Source organism: Bos indicus x Bos taurus, chromosome 28, assembly GCF_003369695.1.
Source record: "Bos indicus x Bos taurus breed Angus x Brahman F1 hybrid chromosome 28, Bos_hybrid_MaternalHap_v2.0, whole genome shotgun sequence".
NCBI lineage: Eukaryota > Metazoa > Chordata > Mammalia > Artiodactyla > Bovidae > Bos > Bos indicus x Bos taurus.
In genome coordinates, this window is record NC_040103.1 from 42,804,769 (window position 1) to 42,827,428 (window position 22,660).

At 38.7% G+C, this 22,660-nt stretch overlaps 1 protein-coding gene across 8 annotated transcripts in view; it reads left to right on the forward strand.

Annotated features, from left to right (window-relative positions):
* MAPK8 (mitogen-activated protein kinase 8) overlaps positions 1-16,741 on the forward strand; it is a 100,629-nt gene extending 83,888 nt beyond the window's left edge. For 4 of the 8 annotated variants that reach the window (XM_027531019.1, XM_027531018.1, XM_027531017.1 and 1 more), the window contains 6 exons: positions 200-271; positions 1,588-1,770; positions 2,076-2,200; positions 2,740-2,803; positions 5,967-6,044; positions 12,216-16,741. In XM_027531019.1, coding sequence (XP_027386820.1) covers positions 200-271; positions 1,588-1,770; positions 2,076-2,200; positions 2,740-2,803; positions 5,967-6,044; positions 12,216-12,361 — 668 coding nt within the window. In that variant the 3' untranslated portion in view covers positions 12,362-16,741. Of the gene's footprint in view, positions 1-199; positions 272-1,587; positions 1,771-2,075; positions 2,201-2,739; positions 2,804-5,966; positions 6,045-12,210 lie in introns of all 8 variants that reach the window. The other 4 variants (XM_027531022.1, XM_027531023.1, XM_027531021.1 and 1 more) reach the window with 3 other exon arrangements.
* The last annotated feature ends 5,919 nt before the right edge of the window (positions 16,742-22,660 follow it).

A 22,660-nucleotide genomic window follows, 5' to 3' on the forward strand; every position in this document is an offset into this window, starting at 1 on the left:
ATGTTTGTAGGCTGCATTTGGCAGTAGGACATACAGTCTCTGCTGGTAGTCAGAGCACATTCACTGTCACCCATTTTTATTTTATACTGCTTTCTTTAATTTTGAAGTATACATGGTGTGCGTGATTTTTTTTAATGTTTATATATTTTTTTATTTTAACCAAAATCTTTATGTTAATGTCATTGCATTTTGTTTTCAGTTGACATTTGGTCAGTTGGGTGCATCATGGGAGAAATGATCAAAGGTGGTGTTTTGTTCCCAGGTACAGATCGTATCCTTATCTTTGGCCTAAAGTGTAGTTTCTAAAGGTCAAAATGTATGACAGCACTTCAGCTTGATCAGGTATAATGTATTTTGTCTCTCCCTAATAAAGTATTGTTAAATTACTCTTTCAAAATACCACCTGCTATTTGACATAGACTTTCCTTTCCCTCATTGGTTGTCTCATTTGTTAATTCTGAAAACTACTCAAGTTAATTATCCACAATTACTTGTTGGCTTTGAGTTGACTTATTTAACCTAAATCAAAAATCATGGCTTGCATTAAATTTTTCTAATAATTATACACTTGAGTAAGTCTAGAAGTACTTAGGACATACTATGAATTTTGAAATTGTCGTTTCTGGTCATCCTTTTGTTTTGCCCCCCCCCCCCCACCTTCTTTTTTGTTAATGTTCTGTGTGTTCTGTGTCTTTCCGTTGTTGTCTCGTTTCTCAACATAACATACTGATCTTTCCATCTGAGAGTTTCAGCAGTAATAGTTGAATATGGTGATGAATAGGTTGGGTTCACGATTTTTGTTCATCTGACTACTTCTGGTATTTATAGTAGCAGTGGTCTTTTAGGTGTTTCTCAGCGAGTGACACTTAGTTTGAAGAAGACGAATGGGAGAAACCGTATTCACTGGGTTACAGTAAGAAAGTTTTAGGTCTTAATCCACGGGGAGCACTTGAAGTATAAAGACTAAAGACTAGAAGGAAAGAAACCAGGGAATTCTAGCCTTATTCCTTAACCAAAATAGTGAGTCATTTTCTCAGATTTCAGAGCTTTAAACTTAATTTTAGTTAACATAAGCTAAACAAATGGCAAAAAGAAATGCCGTCATTTTTATTGCTACTGGTTATTTTCTGTTAGTTTAGAAAACTTGGAAAAGCAGGACAGATAATAAATATTTCTTATCTTCTCAAAAATGCAGTCACATTTTCTGATAAGCTAGAAGAAAAGGCAAATTCTATGTTCAAAATTGTGTCATTTATATTTAGAGTCTGTATGGGTAGTAATTACCATTTTTCTTTGAGCCACTCATTATTTGTATTTGGAATTTGTGAGTTTAAGCTTCCATTTTAATGATAAAATCAGTATTAGTAGACACACACATACACATAATAAATAAGGTTAACAAAAGCTTGTTATTGATTCTTTTTGTCCACCTACAGTCATTGCCTTTTGCAAGGTGGCTATAAGATTTATAACTGCCACATTCTTTCTTAGAATTTTAAATTGCTATTTTCATGTTATTTTAATATGGATATGACTGATATGTTGAACATGAGATGCACAGTATTTTTCTTAGCTACTTGATACTAGATATTGATCAGTGGAATAAAGTTATTGAACAGCTTGGAACACCATGTCCTGAATTCATGAAGAAACTACAACCAACAGTAAGGACTTATGTTGAAAACAGACCTAAATATGCCGGATATAGCTTTGAGAAACTCTTCCCTGATGTACTTTTCCCAGCTGACTCGGAACACAACAAACTTAAAGGTACTTTTTAAAATATTACCTTTAATTCCATTGTGGGTAGGTGGCTGTTTGTGGAGGAGGTTTTTATGGGGGTGTATTTATATTGTTATGGGACGTAACTCAGCATTATTTCTGAGTAATGGAACACTGTGAGGTTTTAGTTACTTTTAGTTATATTTTTAATCATATGTATGATCTAATTTTATAGTAAATCTATTCTTTTTAAAGCATTTTTTAGTAAATGATAATTTCAGGTTTCTGAAATTGATTGATAATTTTAAAACCTTATGAGATACGTGTACATAAACATCTCATTACTTTTGCAGCCAGTCAGGCAAGGGATTTGTTATCCAGAATGCTGGTAATCGACGCATCTAAAAGGATTTCTGTAGACGAAGCTCTCCAGCACCCGTATATCAATGTCTGGTATGACCCTTCTGAAGCAGAAGCTGTAAGTTCTTTTCTGAATGTTTGAAGAATATATTGTACTCTTAGAGTTGAAGTTAGGTTTGGAGTATATTTTTTTAATTTTAAATAAAAATATAAATAAATGATGATGGTGCTTTCTGTTTTTGCATTAAAAATTCCTTTAGAGAATGAACATATCCAAGTACCTCCTACACAAAATAAACTTCCCTCCCATTGTTTCTTGCCTTTTTGCCTTATTACCTTGTAAGTTGAGCTCTTTGAGAAAACATCTTAACTTTGTTGTAAACAAATTACTGTGCCCAAAGCATAGCACAATTCTGTGATGTAAATAAAATATACTAGCTGCAAAAACAAGAAAAAAAAGACTGTTAAGCATCTTTTTTCCTGTCATGGAGTCTTCCCAAATTAGTCTGTCTACACAAAATCAGCATTGATCATTGATCAGTCTTGGTATAATGGTGTGTTTTTCCAAGGCTTCTGCATGATTAATATTTCAAGTAATTATAAGGAATTTATATACTTTGAATAAACTGACTCAATTTTTGTTACCTTGTTTTTCAGCCACCACCAAAGATACCTGACAAGCAGTTAGATGAAAGGGAACACACAATAGAAGAGTGGAAAGGTAACATTCACCAGATTTCTTAAGATGGAGCTGAGAGCGCTCTGGCTTTCTATGCTGTTTATTCATCATTTTAGGGAGATGAAAGATATTTTCTGTTATTCATAGCTGATATTTGATAATATGATTTAAAATATTTTGCAGAAGTAGAAACTAAACCTCCTTCCTTCACTAACTTAATGCCTTATGTTCCCCACCCCAGACAGAAGCACATTTGTACTTTCAGGAACTTTAATATTCTTTCATACTCTGCGCATACACAAACCTGTGTGTGTGCTGTCTCCCCCTTCTCCTCTCCCACCCTGTTTTAATCACATACAGTTGTATGCAACTCACAATTGCTTTGTTGATATTATCGTATATTTTAGAGATTATTCCCTCTTGCTCCATATACCCGGCTCCTCTGCTTTAATAGCTGGGTAGTGATCTGCTGTGCGGCTGTGTCACAGGGTCGCTCTGACAGCCATTTGAAGAGCTTAAGCTGGGTCTAGTCTGTTGTTATTGCAGTCAGCTGTGTAGTATTGTGCACATCTGAGAATATGCCTGTGAGAAAGATCTTAAAAGGAGATTTGCTGGGGCCAAAGGATATTTTCAGCTGTTTCTAATTACTCTCTGAAGAAATTATAGCAGTTTACACTCACATCAGCATTGTATAGGAATATCTAACAGAGTAGGTTTTTTTTTTTTTTTTTTTTACTTTGGTTGAATATTAATAATGCTTTGAAAGTCTTGGAAATGTTAAAGTATTTCTTTCTTTAAAAGATTCCCTGGGACATTTGAGCCAAGTTACCTTTAGATCTCATTTGCTTCTGTTTATATTGTTGTCATGTAATATTTTGACCAATTTTGTATCTGCATGACTTTGGAGAAGTCACTTAAAATCAGGTGGACAGAAGATATGTTATTAAGAGCTAAGAACCTAAATACTTGGAAGGCAAAAGGGACTGGGGAGGTATAAACCAAAGCAGGTAGTCCATTTACAGGTTTATTTGGGAGGAATTAAGTTGATTCTTTCTTCGGAATAATCAGAAATTAGTTTTCCCTCAGTTGACTTGGGAGACATATAGTATTAATAAGGTTCTGTAGAGCCCACCAAGACGACAGAATGAGGTGGAACCTAGTACATCTGACAGTGTAACATGTCGTATACAAGAGTATAGAAACTGTGGATCAGAGTGGGTGTTAAAATGTCTAACCTGATACTTTATATATCATTACATTTACAGGAAACATATATGATATTTTGTGGAATTTTAATAGGCCCCCAGTTGTAAAACACACTATTATATACCACTAAGAAAGAGAAACACAATGCCAGCTGTACCGCACCATTAAGCTAACTGAAAAAAGTATGTCTAAAAATCAGTGAAACATAGTATTTTCATTTGTATATTTCTAGGATTTTTGATTACTTTAAACATACTTATTTTTGTTCTGTATCTTTTTCTCCTACCCAAATGCAGTTTAATAGCTACCTACAAACTCCCTTTTTAGCATCATAACAGAAAAAATTCAGTGCCAAAGCCATTAACTACAGATTAATTTGTCTAGTTAGTATCCTGGGTTAGTTTGGTTCTTCTGCCTTCAGTTCAGTTCAGTCGCTCAGTCGTGTCCGACTCTTTGCGACCCCATGAATCGCAGAACGCCAGGCCTCCCTGTCCATCACCAACTCCTGGAGTTTATTCAAACTCATGTCCATCGAGTCAGTAATGCCATCCAGCCATCTCATCCTCTGTCGTCCCCTTCTCCTTTTGCCCCCAGTCCCTCCCAGCATCAGCGTCTTTTCCAATGAGTCAACTCTTTGCATGAGGTGGCCAAAGTATTGGAGTTTCAGCTTCAGCATCATTGCTTCCACTGAACACCCAGGACTGATCTCCTTTAGGATGGACTGGTTGGATCTCCTTACAGTCCAAGGGACTCTCAAGAGTCTTCTCCAACACCACAGTTCAAAAGCATCAATTCTTTGGCGCTCAGCTTTCTTCACAGTCCAACTCTCACATCCATACATGACCACTGGAAAAACCATAGCCTTAACTAGACGGACCTTTGTTGGCAAAGTGCTATCTAGGTTGCTTTTTACAAAGAGATATTGTTTTATCTCTCTCTCTTTTTAATCCTCCTATCTGGAATGCTTATCATTCCTTTTTGTTTCTTAAAGACATCTCCCGTTCTTGCCTCTATCAAAAGACTTCCTATTTCTCTTCTTCCTAGCTCAAGTAGGTTACCATCACAAGCAGACTTCGGTGTCTCCAGCTCTTGTTCATCCCAACATATCCACTTATTTTACCTTATTATCAACGTGAATATTGCCATACCCTGTGGTCAGAAATCATTTATCAAATGTTTAATGAATTACAGACTCCTTGAAATTCTGTGCAGCGTTTTTTGTGTATACATTTTTCTCAGAAGAGCATTCATTGCTTTTATGCAGTCCTCAAAGAACTTTATGACCTGAGAAGAATAATGGCAATGTTAGCATACTCCAGAAAGGTCTTAAGTTGACAGGCAGACTCGGTTGGAGTGGCCCTGCCAGCCGTATACCCACCATCCAGAAGCCTAGCTAAGGAACGAGATGCTCGTGAAGAAATCTGTATAGTAATAATAGGCCATGCTTCAACTCAGAAGATGTTGAAGGATAGCTACCTGATTCTTTTCCTTTAATGAAGATGTATTTGTATTCTTTTCTGATTAAAGAAGGTTCCATATACTCTTGCATTTATATCTTTTAACAGGTATCTGGGTAAGTACCTACAGTGTACCATGCTGTATGCCAGGCTTTATGCTCTATTGGGAAATAGAAGTTAGTAAGACAAATTTGATTCAAGCTCTCATTGAGAGAATTAAATGAGTATTTGTAGTATAGAATGATATAGTATAAAGTCCTGGTGGAGTATAGAAGATGAAACTTCTAACCTCAGATCTATCTTAATCTAACTTTTGGAATATTACAACAGAGATTTTTTTTCTTTCAATATAATTCATGGTTGAGGATTGATAAATTGTTATTAACACCTTTGAACCTTTAGTTGACACTTTTCAACCTTCTACCATTGCAAGGACACCATTCGAAGTATTTAATGTGTGTGAATATTTTTTACTTAACATATACATATCTTGGGAGATTGTCTCTCAGACTTTGAAAAGTTTTTATTTACCTCTTTTTCAGAATTGATATACAAAGAAGTTATGGACTTGGAGGAGAGAACCAAGAATGGAGTTATACGGGGGCAGCCCTCTCCTTTAGGTTGGTTACAATATAAGCTCAGTTATGATTGCAGTTTACTTCTGGTGTCGTAATCTTCAGTGGCCTGAAACTTTCTGTTCTTTCTGTATTTACTACCATTCGTATCCAGGTTTAGTAAATATAAGGAATACTGTTTCTGTGGTTAAATTTGAAAGCACTGGCACACCGTTCTATCAGTACATTGTACTAATATATCAGTAACTGACTTCATAAAATGCGCATCTTTTTCTGTGATACTGACATCCCATTGAAGAACTGAAATTTAAAACCTTTTTTATTGTTGGCATTGTTGTGTTAAAACTGCTGTCAGAAGGTATTCTATCTCTTAAGAATGTTAGCTTTGTATGAGTTAAACATTCTCTTTTATCATAAGCTCATGTTAACTTTGAGTGCTTGTAAAGCATGAAGACTTGAAGGGAAGAGTCAGATGACAGCATATACGTAGTAAGCACATACCACAGGGTAGACACAGGTGGGTTCTGTACTGCATTTCATTCAGCCCTGGAAAACCCCAAGGAAGGGATTTGTATGCACATTTTACAGATGAGGAACCAGTTTAGAAAAGTTAAATGATATAAGACTACAAATCTTTTATGTAGAAAAGTGAATACTTGAAGCCATGTTTATCAGTAACTTCAAGAAGGCATGGTTTTTCCAGCATCCAATTTGGTCTCTGGCTGGCAGCAGAGACTTGTGGCTACAAAGATTAGGGAGAGATTAAATTTGAGCTGAGTCTTGAAGAATACTGTTTACACTGATAGGTCTTGAATTAGAGTAAAACTGTGTCATTTTAATCATCCTTCTAAAACTCATATACAATAATTCTAAGAAAAAAAATGGGATATCATATCTAGCATCTTGTTTATGAAGTAATATTTATAACTGCAGTTTCAGGTGCCCAGTTTTTTATACTGTAAACATATATTTAAATAATTTTTGTAGCTTTCTATGACATTTTTGCTTATATTTTAATTCTTTGTTTTTTAAATCCTTGATCAGAAATGCAGTCTTCCAAATTATAATATAGATTCTCTTGAAAATATAAATTGGTTTCAACAGCTTATACCTACAATTGGTTGTAACGAAGGGTCTGTTATAAATGCTTTAATAACTGAGTTTTTTTGGTGGCTCCCTGGTGGCTCAGATGGTAAAGCGTCTGCCTGCAATGCGGGAGACCCGGGTTCAATCCCTGGGTTGGGAAGATCCCCTGGAGAAGGAAATGGCACCCCACTCCAGTACTCTTGCCTGGAAAATTCCACGGACTGAGGAGCCTAGTAGGCTACAGTCCATGGAGTCACAAAGAGTCGGACACGATTAAGTGACTTCACATAATAACTGAGTTAATTAATTGGCTTTGTAATTGATATGCAGTAGTCATGTAAGTGAATTGTTCATGATGGAGGCTCAAATTGAATTTGAAAAATCCATTATTTAGAAGACTTTTATACTTTAGCATAATATCCTAGTCAGTGGCACATCATGTCAAATGTTTGAGTAAACTTAATCATCTCATGAAAGATACAGCAGTTGTATTTGTTCTTAATTTATAAGTGAAAAATTTTAATCCTAGACAACCTTTAATTTTAGTGACAAAGTAAGTCAGTGAAAGGACAGGACTAGAAGTTTCTAGACATTTTCTAGATTCTCAGTTACAGCTTGCAAAGAAGAGTGTTAGTAAATTAATGCTGTAAAAATATTCAGTTCTTGATTATATGCAAAAACAGAAGAAACAATATTTAATTACTCAAAATATCAGGAATTCATAATACCATTTTGTCTTGATTTTAAAAAGTAAATATATAATTTAGCCCCCTGGATTTCCTCTTGTCTTTATTTTGGTTTATGTAATATTAAAATGAGTTTGCATGCCTTTGAGTATGTAGAGAGTAACGGAGAGGGAAATGATAGATACCTGAAATAAAAGATATCAGATCCAGAAATTAAAGACTTTCAGATCCAGATAAATTAAAGATTTTTCCATATTGTTGCCATTCAGAGACTTTACTGAGAATTTACTATATTGCTTGAAAGGTCAGAGTAAACAAGTTTTTTTTCCTTAGGTATTTGATTTTCAGATTAAAAAGTTAACTAATTTATGATGCATTTAAATTTTAATTTTTATTAAATTAAGAAATTTGGATAAAATAAAATTTGGATTAAAAATAGAGGCATGAGAAAGTATATGTGATAAAACACTCTTATGATTTGAATGTTTCAGTACAGGTCTTTGAAGCCATCGGTGGGATTGTATGCTGTAGTCAGAAAAGGTGCATCCTGTAGTGCTGTACGAACTGAACTTTTTTTTTTCTGAAGTGATTTTAATCTGTAGATGACAGACTCTAAATGATACTCAGAATTGAACTTCTAAGAGTTTAGTGTCATCATTGTACTGTGACTGGGCGCTTAGAAGGTTCTTGGGTCTAGAATTCTAGGTTATCACACCCCTCCTTCTCCTCTCTCCTGTCAGCCCTGAGGCATCCCGCGCACCTCCTTTGCCAGTGCACCTCCCATCCCCTGCTCCGTCCCTTGAGGTTTCATTCTTCTCTGTCTCCCAGTCCCTGCCAGCGCCCTAAAGATTTGCCTATTCCAAGTCCCCTAGTTAATTCATTGTTGGACTTGAAGACAAGCTCTCAGAGGCCCGTTCATATTTAAATGTTTTATTTCTTGTCATTGGACAGAAAGGAGGGATAATTTCAAACACTGAGGTACTGGGTTCTGGAGCAGTGGTTTTCAACTCGCTAAGTTTTAACATCATTGGGTCCCTGAAACTCAACCCTAAAAATTTTTATTACTCAGTTTGAAAACTGTTGCTTTTTATTCCATAAATCTGTTCTTAAGAACTTCTGTATAACATGCATTATTTAATATACTCAAATTTGGAATGATTCTTATTCAGTGATTCTTATTTAGTAGTTCAAAAGCTGTTATCTATTGAATGAGTCATATTCCCCGCCCCATAATGTCGTTTCTTCTTCCTGACCCAGTTGCACTGTGAGAATTTTTCTGTAGGTTAAGTATTCCTGTTACTTTTTAAAATCTAGGAAATGCTTGTTTGGCTATACTTTTGGTAAAGGAAAAGAGTCTCCCCTACGTTTATCTCTTTATTAAGCCCATATGTACATTTATCAAGTACTTATTAGAACTGAAATAACAAGACCCGAGTTTACCCATCTAGAGCACTTGTGTGGCTCTGGCAAGTCATGTAACCAAATGGGGCAGTTGGACCAAGGATCCTTTGAATTAAAATGATTTTAATCTTTGTCCTGGCTTTTGCTTTAAAACAGGATATATCAGAAGGATGGTTTGTACTTTACAGTGAGAAGATGTCATGAAGCATTTTTTATTAGGGCAGTAGTTTTATTTTTAAAAATTTATTTTATTGAAGTATAATTGGTTTACAATGCTGTGTTTCTGGAGTACAGGGAAGTGCTTCAGTTATCCATATACACAGTAGCACAGTAGTACAGATTTGCTTTTGCTCATCTCACACTCCCAGTCCAGCCACCCTCACCCCTCCTGTTAGGCCAGCCACCAGCCTGTTCTCTATGTGTCTTTTTCTGTTTCATAGATAAATTCATTTGTCGTATTTTAGAGTCCACATGTAAGTGACATCATATGGTAGTTGTTTTTCTGACTTAGAATGATAATTTCTAGGCCATCCATATTGCTGCAGATAACTTTATTTTGTTATTTTTTATGGCTGAGTAGTATTCCAAGGTGTGTGTGTGTGTGTGTATGTGTGCAGCACATCTTCTTTATCCATTGACCTGTTATATTGTACATACAGGCTGCTTCTGTGTCTTGGCTGTTGTGAATAGTGCTGCAGTGAGTGCTGGTGTGCGTGTATCTTTTCAGATTATAGTCTTGTCTGGAGATATGCCTAGGAGTGGGGTTGATGGATCATATGGCAGTTTTCTTTTTAGTTTTTTGAAGAAACTCAAAACTTTGCATGCAAAGTTGGGCACAATAAAGGACAGAAATGGTATGGACCTAACAGAAGCAGAAGATATTAAGTAGAGGTGGCAAGAATACACAGAAGAACTGCACAAAAAAGATCTTCACGACCCAGATAATCACGATGGTGTGATCACTCACCTAGAGCCAGACATCCTGGAATGTGAAGTCAAGTGGGCCCTAGGAAGCATCACTACGAACAAAGCTAGTGGAGGTGATGGAATTCCAGTTGAGCTATTTCAAATCCTGTAAGATGATGCTGTGAAAGTGCTGCACTCAATTTGCCAGCAAATTTGGAAAAGTTATCAGTAGCCACAGGACTGGAAAAGGTCAGTTTTCATTCCAATTCCAAAGAAAGGCAATGCCAAAGAATGCTCCACCTGCCACACAATTGCACTCATCTCACACGCTAGCAAAGTAATGCTCAAAATTCTCCAAGCCAGACTTCCACAGTATGTGAACCATTGGATTTTAAAAAGGCAGAGGAACCAGAGATCAAATGGCCGATATCCGTTGGATCATTGAAAAAGCAAGAGAGTTCCAGAAAAACATCTACTTCTGCTTTATTGACTATCCCAAAGCATTTGACTGTGTGGACCACAGCAAACTGGGAATTCTGAAAGAGATGGGAATACCAGACCACCTGACCTGCCTCCTGAGAAATCTGTATACAGGTCAGGAAACAACAGTTAGAGCTGGACGTGAAACAGCAGACTTGTTGCAAATAGGAAAAGGAGTACGTCAAGGCTGTGTATTGTCACCCTGCTTATTTAACTTATATGCAGAGTACATTACATCATGAGAAATGCTGGGCTAGATGAAGCAAAGCTGGAATCAAGATTGCTGGGAGAAATATCAATAATCTCAGATATGCAGATGACATCACCCTTAAGCAGAAAGTGAAGAAGAACTCAAGAGCCCCTTGATGAAAGTGAAAGAGGAGAATGAAAAAGTGGCTTAAAACTCAACATTCAGAAAACAAAGATCATGGCATCTGGTCCCATCACTTCATGACGAATAGATGGGGAAACAATGACGGACCTTTTTTCCTGGGCTCCAAAATCACCGCACATGGTGACTGCAGCCATGAAATTAAAAGACGCTTACTCCTTGGAAGGAAAGTTATGGCTCCAAAATCACCGCACATGGTAACTGCAGCCATGAAATTAAAAGACGCTGACTCCTTGGAAGGAAAGTTATGGCCAACCTAGACAGCTAATTAAAAAGCAGGGACATTACTTTGCCAACAAAGGTCCATCTAGTCAAAGCTATGGTTTTTCCAGTAGTCATGTATGGATGTGAGAGTTGAACTATAAAGAAAGCTGAGTAGTGAAGAATTGATGCTTTTGAACTGTGGTGTTGGAGAAGACTCTTGAGATTCCCATGGACTGCAAGGAGCTCCAACCAGTCCATCTGAAAGGAAATCAGTCCTGAATATTCACTGGAAGAACTGATGCTGAAGCTGAAACTCCCAATACTTTGGCCACCTCATGTGAAGAACTGACTCATTGGAAAAGACCCTGATGCTGGGAAAGATTGAAGGTGGGAGGAGAAGGGGACGACAGAGGATGAGATGGTTGGATGGCATCACCAACTCAATGGACATGAGTTTGAGTAAACTCCGGGAGTTGGTGATGGACAGGGAAGCCTGGCATGCTGCAGTCCATGGGGTCACAAAGAGTCTGACAGGACTGAGCAACTGAACTGAACTGAGTGGCAGTTCTCTTTTTGATTTTTGAGGAACCTTCCTACTCTTTTCCATAGTCACTGCACTACTTTACATTTATTAGGGCTGTAGTTTTTTAACTGTTTGAGTCATACATCCCTTGAGATCCTCTTTACAACAAAAGGCAATACAGACAGTTTTGCATGTATTATCAGTATTATTCACACACAATCTGAAGCCAGTTCATGAATCTTGCTATAGGACTATTTCTAAATATTGCTTGGCATTGACAGTTCTTGTCTGAAATTGAAAAATTAGTAGAAAGGGCAGGGACTCCAGGTTTCCAGACGTTTTCCAAATTCTCACCGTGCAGCTTGCAGTGACGTGTTTGTAAGTTAGTGCTGTGTTGCGTGTCACTTGTGATTATTTTTAATGAGCCTTTTAAACTGAAAGAACAATTATTGACCACTGGAAGTAGTCAGTACAGTACCAGTAGCTCGATCTGCGACTCTGTCTGCAACTGATTTGCTGTTTTGTTTCTCATAGCACAGGTGCAGCAGTGATCAATGGCTCTCAGCATCCATCGTCATCGTCGTCTGTCAATGATGTGTCCTCAATGTCAACAGATCCGACTTTGGCCTCGGATACAGACAGCAGTCTAGAAGCGTCAGCTGGGCCTCTGGGCTGCTGTAGATGACTACTTGGGCCTCGGGGGGTGGGAGGGATGGGCAGTTGTTTAGTCATTGATAGAACTACTTTGAAAACAATTCAGTGGTCTTATTTTTGAGTGATTTTTCAAAATGTAGAATTCATTTTGTAGTAAAGTAGTTTATTTTTTTTAATTTCAAGTGATGTAATTTAAAACTTAAGTTGTGTTTTAAAACAGCAACAGAACTGTGTATTTTTGCTGTAATTAACTGTATAATGTAAACGTAATTATTTTATCATGGTTTAAAATTTTTGCATATTTGCTTTATCTTATGCTGCTGATTTTTTTTTTTTTACTGAATTTGTAAGATTTTGTTTATCAAAGCAACTATTAAGTGGTGACTTGCCTATATCATGAATTATTTAAGATTTTATAGTTTTTTTTATTAGAATTTATTTCAAATGTTTTGTTCATGATGCTATCCTTTAGGGTTATGTGCTTATCAATGAAATAACCCCAGAGGAGTGAGGGAAAATAACCTGTAGCCAGTTATATTCAGGAATAACTACTGTAAATGATGAACGTGTTTTAAAAAAGAAAAAAAACCTCCAATATTTGCTACTTGCCAATTCTAATTTAGTTACATACAATTGATAGGTAATCCTATGTGAATTTTGGCAAAAGCCCCATCATCTAAACGGCAGAATAACTCAGAGCATGTCTTTGAAAGTGTTGGGCATCCACCACCACCTTCCTATCCCCACATCCCACCCACCAACAGTACAGTAAGAGAATATGGTGTTTCCTGCACATCTGTGGCATGCTCAAAGCTTATGATCACTAAAGTCAAGAGGATACTTCATGAATAATACATTTCAATGCAAATAAACAGATGGTTCACCTTTACTAGCCATGAGCCTGTTTTTGTGTACACTGAGTTGATCTCCTCAGGCTGTAGGTCCTAGCAATGACCTCGAGTCTGGTCTTTCTCTTTCCTACAGCCTCGGGCCCGTGGACCTATTCAGTTTCCTGTTAGAGTGTCAGTCAGTCGAGCACCAGTTCTCAGGGTGTTTCTGGCCATTTGATTCTACCTGTGGCATAATCATATTTATACTAGCTGTTGGGAGGTTCCAAAGCCTACTTAGATTTCTGTAGGTGATGTATAAAATGAGCAATATACCGTTCATCTGAAAATAGTAGCGCACAGCCATATATAGGATATCATTTTCTAAGGACTGTTTCTTCATATTGAGCAGAGCAGGCATAAGTGGTAGTTACTTAGTCCGAGTCTTTCATTTGTTTTAATACCTGATTTTCAATAAACACACACGATGTGGATGTTGAATAGTGTAAGAATGGTGCTGCTCCTGACGGTTGTATGTTAATTGTTTACATTTTATATCTGCAAAATTATTTCTCTATAACAGAATTTTTCTTAAGTAAAATGTCATTGAAGTCTCATCTCTGAAATATGTTGTCTGTAATGCCCCAGGCACTTTTTATTATTTTTGGAACAAGAGGGATTTCTTGTAATGAACTGGGAAATGCATACTTAAATAAGCAAAAAGTTCTAGGCAGAAAGCCCAATGGAATTAATGACCAGCAGGAGTAGGAACTGGTGCAATTCAGCGTGTGGCATATGAAAGTCCACTTGGCATGGTGTTCGTGTATTCAGTGAAAAATTCCTTTTGAATAAGGTATTTTAGGTCATTGTTAATGTGCAATATTTAGTATCAAAATACATTAACAGCCATTTTATATGCTTTGAAATAGTAAGATTGTTTTTGATTGTTTAAGCCATGACTTCCAGCCTCTCTTGAAGTGGCAGTCTTTTTATTAATTCCTTTTCTACTTGTATGACAGGGTGCATTAATTTTATTAGGCAAAATAAAGTTTTGAGACTATAACACCTCTTGAATTGTAGAAATAGGATTGGATTTGCAGTTTCAGGAGAATTTGAGCACGAATGTGTTAAGTTTGTATTAGCTTGACAGTTAACTAGCTTTATTTCTATAGAGTAGATTATTTCACTATTGCACTTTAACAACTGCCACGCTCCCAGAAGACTCCCTTCGTTTTCTGTTTCCTTGCTGATAAGCCATCTCGTGGTACAGGTGTTGGTTCAGCAAGGAAAACCAGGTGTTTCAACAGTATCATTTGTTGTAAATGCCAGCTCCACTTGCCAACCAGCATGTTTCAGTTGATTCAGAGAAAACAAAACTCTTAATAGTCATGTACACTTAAGATACATCCTGAAAACAAAGTCTGTTTAAGTGTTGTGTGCTCTGGGTTTTTAAAATGCAGTATCTCAATACAACTTTCCCTCTTCTCTAACTGTGTTAAATAAACTAAAGATGGGCTAGTTCTTTTTATTTTTAGAAGTTTTTGAACCTTTAAAACATCTTAAACACTTTTTAAAGAAATGGAAATAAGATTTCTGTCAAGCAGTACTTATGTAAAACCACCTTGCTTGTCTTATAACTTTGGATTTTCGACTTTAAATACTTAATATACCCATGGTCTTACTGTCAGAAAATTATTTAGACCAAGATTTAGTATTCAACGTTATAGGTTAGGAAAGTAATTCTTTCTGTGTATTTCTTCCTGGTTACTATTCTGTTACCCTCTAATATAAACTGACCATTTGTTAAATGATTGTATTGTTGGGATTGCTTAATTATAATAGACATAAACAGAGCATCTCAACGCTTTCATACTGTTTGCTGGACAGTTCTCATTTTGTTATACAGCCTCAGCCGCTGATTGTTCCTGGTATGCACACCCTATGTTGGTAAAGGCACAGTGTCGTCACACCAGACTTCCTCAGAGAAACACCAGCCTCCTAAGTGAGAAGGCTGTCACACAACCCCCTTAGCAATAGCAAGACGCTTGATTGCATGTAAAATGGCAGACTTTCCCATAAGCGCTTTTTGTTATTTTTTTCCATGCTGATACTATTGTGTTGTCTAAAAAGGTGAAGAGGCTGTGGATATCTGATGGTGCAATCAGCAGCAGGCGAATGAAGCCCTTTGAGGTAACAGATAAGACTTGGTACACACTATTGGCCAGTATGTGCTACACTATGAAGATGTAACTACTCATTGTTGCCTAGACATAAGCCTGTACAACATTTTGAGGTAAAAACATAGTCTTTTTTCAAAAATCCTGTTATAGTGTGTTTGTGAGTGTTGTTCACTAGTCACACATTAGCTGTAGAGTGAGTGCATGACGCCCCGTGACCCCAGGAAGCTCGCCAGTAGGAAAAGCAGACGCCACTGTTCTCTCGTTAGCAGCCCTCTCGAGTGTTGCCTCTGGATCCTGTGCATTTCGGTATGCATTGTGTTTCTACTGATCTCTCTTAGGTTTTTCCTCAATGAGAGGAAACTAGTTTTTCCTGAGTAGCATGAAAGATGGAGGGGTAAAGGGCATTGAAGCAGAAATGTATAGTTTGGGGTATGATTAAAAACTGGTAAGGAAAAAATGTCCTAATTAGTTTCAAACTAACTTGCTCTTAGTTAAGTGCTCTTAAGGAGAGTCTAGTAAGAGTAACACTTCCTGGCCGTTTCTGATTTAGATTCTCTTCATTACTGAAACTTCTGAGAAATATTACCTGTGGATTACTTTTGCACAATGTTTATTCTCACAGTAACTTACAAATTAAACTAGGTTTTTATTGAACTACCTCACACTAATTTTCTATGCTTTCCCAAGTAAGCAGTTGCCCTTACTGTTAGATCTTCACTGAGTGTGAATTATGTGTGTTAAGTACTTTATAGCCAATGTCAACACTATACCAATAAGTATGTAAAAGATATACCTTGCATCAGTAAGAGAGACTCACCTGTAAAATGTTTCACTATGTATCTTCGAAAATTGTGTTAGATGTGCTCGTTGGACATTATTACTGTCTGTTTTTGTAAGTAGAAACCTGCTCGTGATATCAGTCCATTCTTTACATTTTACAAAAGGAATAAATCTTAGTAAATTTTACGAAGAAATAAATTACTTTTGTAGGCCCGATATTTGGTATATTTTTGAGAAGCTCTTAATCTTTTAGCCGAATGATGAAGTTAAAACTGAACTAGCTGTCTACCTGGACTGTGACATCTATTTTCTCATAGTTTATCCTGTTCAACAGGTTTTGAAACCTGAAACCTAAGTATGATAATTGACATTTGCTTTTCTCCCTGTGTGATGCCATTCCTTCTTCATTCCTCTCCCTTCCCTGTGTTCCATTCCCTCTCCTCTCCCCTCCTCTAGACAAAACAAAATGGGGCACTTTGTAGGGAATGCTGAGATAATTATTGTGGTTTTTAATCATTCATGCCCTAGTCATTAAACATGCACCACTGGAATGTAAACAATGTTATCTTAGTATGTTAATTGGTTATAATATTTTAAATAAAAAAGAAAAAAGTGATATGAAAATTATGAAATTAAGAGTTTTTCATTGAAAACAAGATACAAATTTTTGGTAAAAAGTTTTTCTGGGCAGGTATCAGATTTCCTATGGATTTGGGATTAAAGGGATACTAGGGCAAGTCTCTTAGATTTGGATTTTATATAAATTGTGAAAAGGCTAAACTATCACCCTGGTTTTCTGACTTATCTACACTTTTCTGGTGTTTGAACTTGCTAGAGAAACATTATCTTAAGAAAGGAATTTGCTTCAATGCCCTTAACCTAGTTCTTAGTAACTGTGTGAGACAGCAGTCACATGGACAGCAGACCACTTGGCAAGAAGTATTTTAAAAGGATCTGTTTCAAAGCTACCCAGGGATTTCAGCTCAGCGCATTTCCAGCTTCGCCATGCAGGTGTTCTCTTTGCCTGTACTGGGCAGGCTAGCAGGCTCGTTCATTGCATATGTCCAGTCTGTTGACTCTCCTCTGTCTTGCTCGACTCTTGCTCCAGATAACCCTCATATCGGGAGCTCACACCCCTCCTCACCTGCACTCACACTCGCCTGGTTCTGAGGAAAGGACGGGCAAGGCCAGGTATCCACCTGACTCTTACTGCTCCATTAGCAGACGTGGTTACCAGCCTCATCACAGTCATTGGAGAGACCTCGTGATAGACTGGATGGCAAGAGCCGCCAACCTTGTTGAGTAAATTTCCACTCAATCATAATACCCTAGTGACACCAAATAAATTGAAGCAATTCATGTTAATTGAGGCATTACATTTATTTTAGTACTGCTCCTTAAAAGATCCATTGACTATGTTATTGAAAATTCATTTGTACTGATTTTGTGGATTGAGATCCATTGACTATGTTATTGAAAATTGATTTGTACTGATTTTGTGGATTGAGTTTTTTTTTTTTTTTTCTTAGCTTTTATAGCAGTATGTCTTTGGACTTCATTTGAAACTAAAAGATAACTTCAACTATGTTCTGTGAAGTTAGACTTCTGTCTGACATCATTTACCGTATCCTGTTGTCTCTCTCTGCTTTCATGATTGGTGACGTGTTTCATTTAATTCCGTCAGTGTGTGCATATGTGTCTGAGACCCTGAGTTAGAAGCTGGACGTGAGAGATCTGAAAGTGATGACGCTCGAGTCTAGTAAGCCCGATCGAAATAAGTTTTGTGTGGAGGAGCAAAGACCATGCTGAAGGAACACAGGGAAGGACTGATGAGAGGAAATGAGGGTTTTTGCAGAAGAAGCATTTTTTAAGGAAGATTTGGAGAAAAGGGCATTCCCACGTAAAGGGAATGAGAAGTGAAGGATGGCCTAGCGGGGTATAACTGTAAAGAGAGAGTGTGATGGGAAGTAAGACTGAAAAGTTGAAGATCAGAAGTGAAACATTTTGAAGAACTTGTCATCATTTTAAAGGCAGTAGGAATGGAGTTACTATGAACAGACTTAGAATACCTGACGGTGGATGCAGGTCTGATAAGAGTGGACGCGTGGAAATTGGGAAGCCAGAGATACTCGGTTGGGAGAACTGAGGTCCTCTGCACATATTGAGAATGGAAAATGGGGATTTAGATTGCCGTCACATGAGTGACGTTGCCAGGATTAGCATTTGGGGCTGACTGGTCAGCACACGAGGCTGTTCAGGGAGAGCACACTGGATGTATTTTACAGTTTGTACATCACAGCTCATGACGGAACACACTTGGGGTACGGCATCAGCTTGCCATTTAGTGTTCCGGGAGTGGAAGGAAAGGAGCGATCGCTGCCTAATAGCTGTCGGCCTCTGTCCTCACAGTCTGCTCCCTAGTGAAGTCTGCGTCGCTGGCTTGTGTGGCCTGTGCACCGTTTTCACTAGCATCATTTTGTAGACAGAGGGAAAAGATGGGGATTCCTGCTGGATGTAACATAAATAAGACTTGGAGTTACCCGAACAGGTAGGAACATAGTCTGATTGCTGAGGATTGAGTGAGTGGTAAAGCGGCTGTAAAAAGTACTTTGAAAAAGTTGGCAGGAAATACAAAGAATTATGACAATGTCTTGAGACACAAAAGGTAGACTGAGGGGTCAGAACAAGTTAAAACGGAGAATTCAAAAGCACATGTGCCTTGATGAAACATGGTCCTGGAGAGGGTGGGATCTACTGAGTCTTAGGGATCCAGACTAGCCTGAGCTCCAGATGGAGAGTTTGGTAATCTTGGACAAATCTCAGCTTTGCCGAGCCCGGGGCTGCTTCATCTGTCACAGGATGGGAGATAAGTCTTTTGCAGGGCTGCGGAAATGATCGACTGTGTGTACTTCTATCAGGATAATCCATGTAAAGCAAATATAATTGTTGACTTTAGCCATGGAAAGGAATAGAAATGGTTTAAGGTAATGGGGAAATATTGAAACGAAAGGGAGGAATTTTGTGTGGCCTCCCATTTGAGAACTTAAATACGTGCTGATCCCCAAGTCATCCTGTTCATCCCCAGCAGTCTCAATCTTCATGTGGTTGGTAAGAATAATTCTCACTTGAGAGAAATGCTTCCACATCAGTATTGACTGAGGATTTTTTTTTTTTTTTACTTTCTGAGAAATAGGACAGTTAAACATTGTTTTCATTCTTTTGCTATTTTTGTGTATCATTCCTGCCATTCAGTTCATTCCAACTGAAGCTCCTCCGTGACATACACTTCACATCTTTGTGTGCATTGCTTCCGCCACTTGTTCATTTGAAATCTTCACGGCTGAAGGCCCGGTCTGATCGTCCCTCCTCTGATAAAGCTTCTCTGCGAGGACTTTTTCTTTCTCGTCCCTGTTGCTTGTTCCCTTGCTCTGTTCATCTGTTCACGCGCTCACCGTTCTGTTCTGGGAGACAGCAGTGTGGTTTATGTCTCTCCTGTTCTGTGAGGGCATCCTGCATGCATATCTTCTACCGTGCTTCCCCCGGAATCCCCTGGATGGAAGAGCCTGTTCACAATGATTGGGAAGTAGGCATTCAGTGAATGTTGGTCTGGATAAGTGATTGACAGAGGACCTGTCTGCCATACTGTTGCTAGCCTCTGAAATTCAGTATTCACTGCTTTCGAGATCCGGCATAAGGACACTGCATACAGCACTATGAAATCGCTGTAGTAATGTGAGCCTGTGCTCTGACAGCAGACACCTGAAGTTGAATCCGGGCTTCACGCTGGTTGCCTCACCTACAGCAAGTTGTGTAAACTCTTTATGGCTCTGTTTTCTCAGAAGGAGTCAGAGAGAGAAGGTGGTTCTGATTTGGTCCCTCCCTTCAAAATCAGCTGCCTTGAAGAACTAAGTACCAAATCCTCCACCAGGAGCAGTAACGAATGGGATACAGGGTGCAGCAAAGAATGAGGTAGGTCATGGTTCAGGGTGTTACTAAGAAGGGAACTGGGAAGATACCAGGAGAACACTGAAGGAGGCCAGAAAGGGATGGGGAAGGGAGGAGGGGCAGACCAGGCCGCTGAAGTGGTTACCATGCCCCCTCGCTGCCGGAAATCCTGCCAGGACTCAATCGAGGCTAGGTATGGCGGCGATTCCCAAAGATAGTCGCATGGAACACTAGTTGTGTTGAGTCAGTAGCAGTATTCGTGGAGAGCTTACTCTATGCCGGGCATTAAATGCTGTGACTGTATGAGCTCAGAGTTTTTATAACAACTTTATGAGGTAAGAACTGTTACTCTCCCCTCTTAGGTGATCACACTGAGGCACAGGGCTGCTGAGCAAGCTGCTCAGAGCTACACAACCATGTGGTGGGGCCGGGATCTGAATGTGGATAGTCTTGTCTCCCGTTTTCACTCTGACCGCTGTGCGCTACTGCCTAAGAAGTTTTCTGTGAATAAAGGGTTTCGTGTTCAGATAAATTTGGGGGCTGCTAGTTAAAGGTAAGCACGCTTGTCATTTTTCGAGACTTCTCAGACTCCGGTATGCATCCCCATAAACCTGCCTCAACCATGGCCCTGTCTTCCTGCCTCTTCTCTCTGAACCCAGCCCTCCCACTTTTCCTGGTCTTGTTTCTTTTTTTCAGAATCGCCTCTCCTCGTTATGACATGCTGTTTATTCCTCACCAGTCTTTCCTTCTGCTGGATCACTCTTGGCAGCACACAAGTGTGCTCTAGTAATCGCCTGTAAAAGCTCTCCTTTGCCCCCTCCACTTCGCCACCCCGTCTCTGCTTCTCGTCACATCTGCGCTTCTGGAAAGACTGGCCAGGGCACAGGGTCTTCTCTGCACCTCATGCAGTCTGCCGTCGGTTCCTGCTGGCTTCTGGCCTGACGCTGTCTCCACTTGGCGTGGACCCACCAATAGTTCCCTGACTAGTTTCCCTGCTGCTCCCCCTCTGTGGGTAAATTTAGCCACTGTCCACCAGGGGCCAAAATAGCCTGCCTTGTTGAATGCAAGCTATTTCATGTCCGTTTATTTAAAGCCCTTAAATGCTTTCCAGTATCCCTTCAAATAAAAGTAGCTCTACTGTAAGCGACAGGATCTACAGGATCTGGTCCCTGCCTGGCCCTGGCCCGTCAGCCTCCCCCGTGCCAGCAAGGGCCCTGGCACTCACGCGGACTTCTGCCTGGATCTGCCTAATTGAATCGCTGCCCCTTCCTGTCCTTCAGTCTTGGTTCCCTCACACAGTCAGGGTCTCGTGTGCCCGAGCTCCCAGCTAAGTAGACACGGCAGCTGTCTCACACCGCTGCTGCTGCCCCTCTCGAGGGCCCTTCATGATGGGCCTAGGTAAGGGTCCTGGGAGGACTCTCCAGGGGGTGGGGCTCTGCTCAGGACCAAGGGGATATTGGACTGACTCCATTTATCACCCACAGATTGGAGCCTTGGTTACCTGGACTCTATTCTAGTGGGGCATGAACACAGTTCACACCTGGTCCATTATTCCACCAGCCAGGTTAAACTCTTCCTCTGTTTTTGTCTTTGCCTCTGTCTCTTATACACACATTCTTAAAATTGTATTCTAATATGGGGCATTTACCAGTCTTTTTAAAAGTAAGCCAACTCATTTTTTTTCAGTGTAAAACTTAAAATTTCCAGTTTTTTCTTTAGAGTAAACACAAATTTTAAAACAATTAAAAAAATTTTAGAAGTAGTTTGAGAGCAGAATCCTAGATTTTTTTATACCAATTTTCCACTATTATATGTTTGATTGATAATTTGGCAATTTTTTCTTAGTAAGTTGTGGTTACTGAATTTTTCTAAAGCATTCATGTAGGTTTTCAAAAAATTGATTCCCTATCTTTTCACATTTATAATTCATTGCTTTACATAATATTATTATTTTCAAATTTAAGAATTTACTATTAATCCCTTAATCTCTAAACTTTGATTACAGAGTTTAGTGGCAGGCTTCAAGAGGTCTTGGAAAGCTAAATTTTTTGTATATGTGGTTTTTTTCTTCTTCATTGGGTCTATAGCTTTCATCAGATTCTCAAATTTGTTTGTTTAATTGAAGTATATAGTTGACTTACAGTGTTGTGTTAATTGCTGCTGTACAGCAGAGTGGTTCTGTATTCTTTTTCATTATGGCTTCTCATAGGATATTGAATATAGTTCTCTGTGTTACACACTGGAACATTGTTGTTTATCTGTGTTATATGTAAAAGCTCACATCTGCTAATGCAACCTCTTGCTGCATTGCTCCCCCAATCCCCTCCCTCCTCAACTACCAGTCTGTTCTGTGATTCTGTGTTTCATAGATGAGAGGTTCATTTGTCATGTTAGATCCCACCAAGTGGGTGTCACTAAGTGGTATCATATGGTACTTGTCTTTGTCTTTCTGACTTCACTTAGTGTGATAATCTCTAGTTGCATCAGTGTATTTAATATTACATGATGTCATTACAATAATAGGAATAACTGGAATCCCCAGGTTCGGGAACGGGTTCTATGAAACTAGGGAGAGCGTGGTGGATGGGTGGGCCAGAG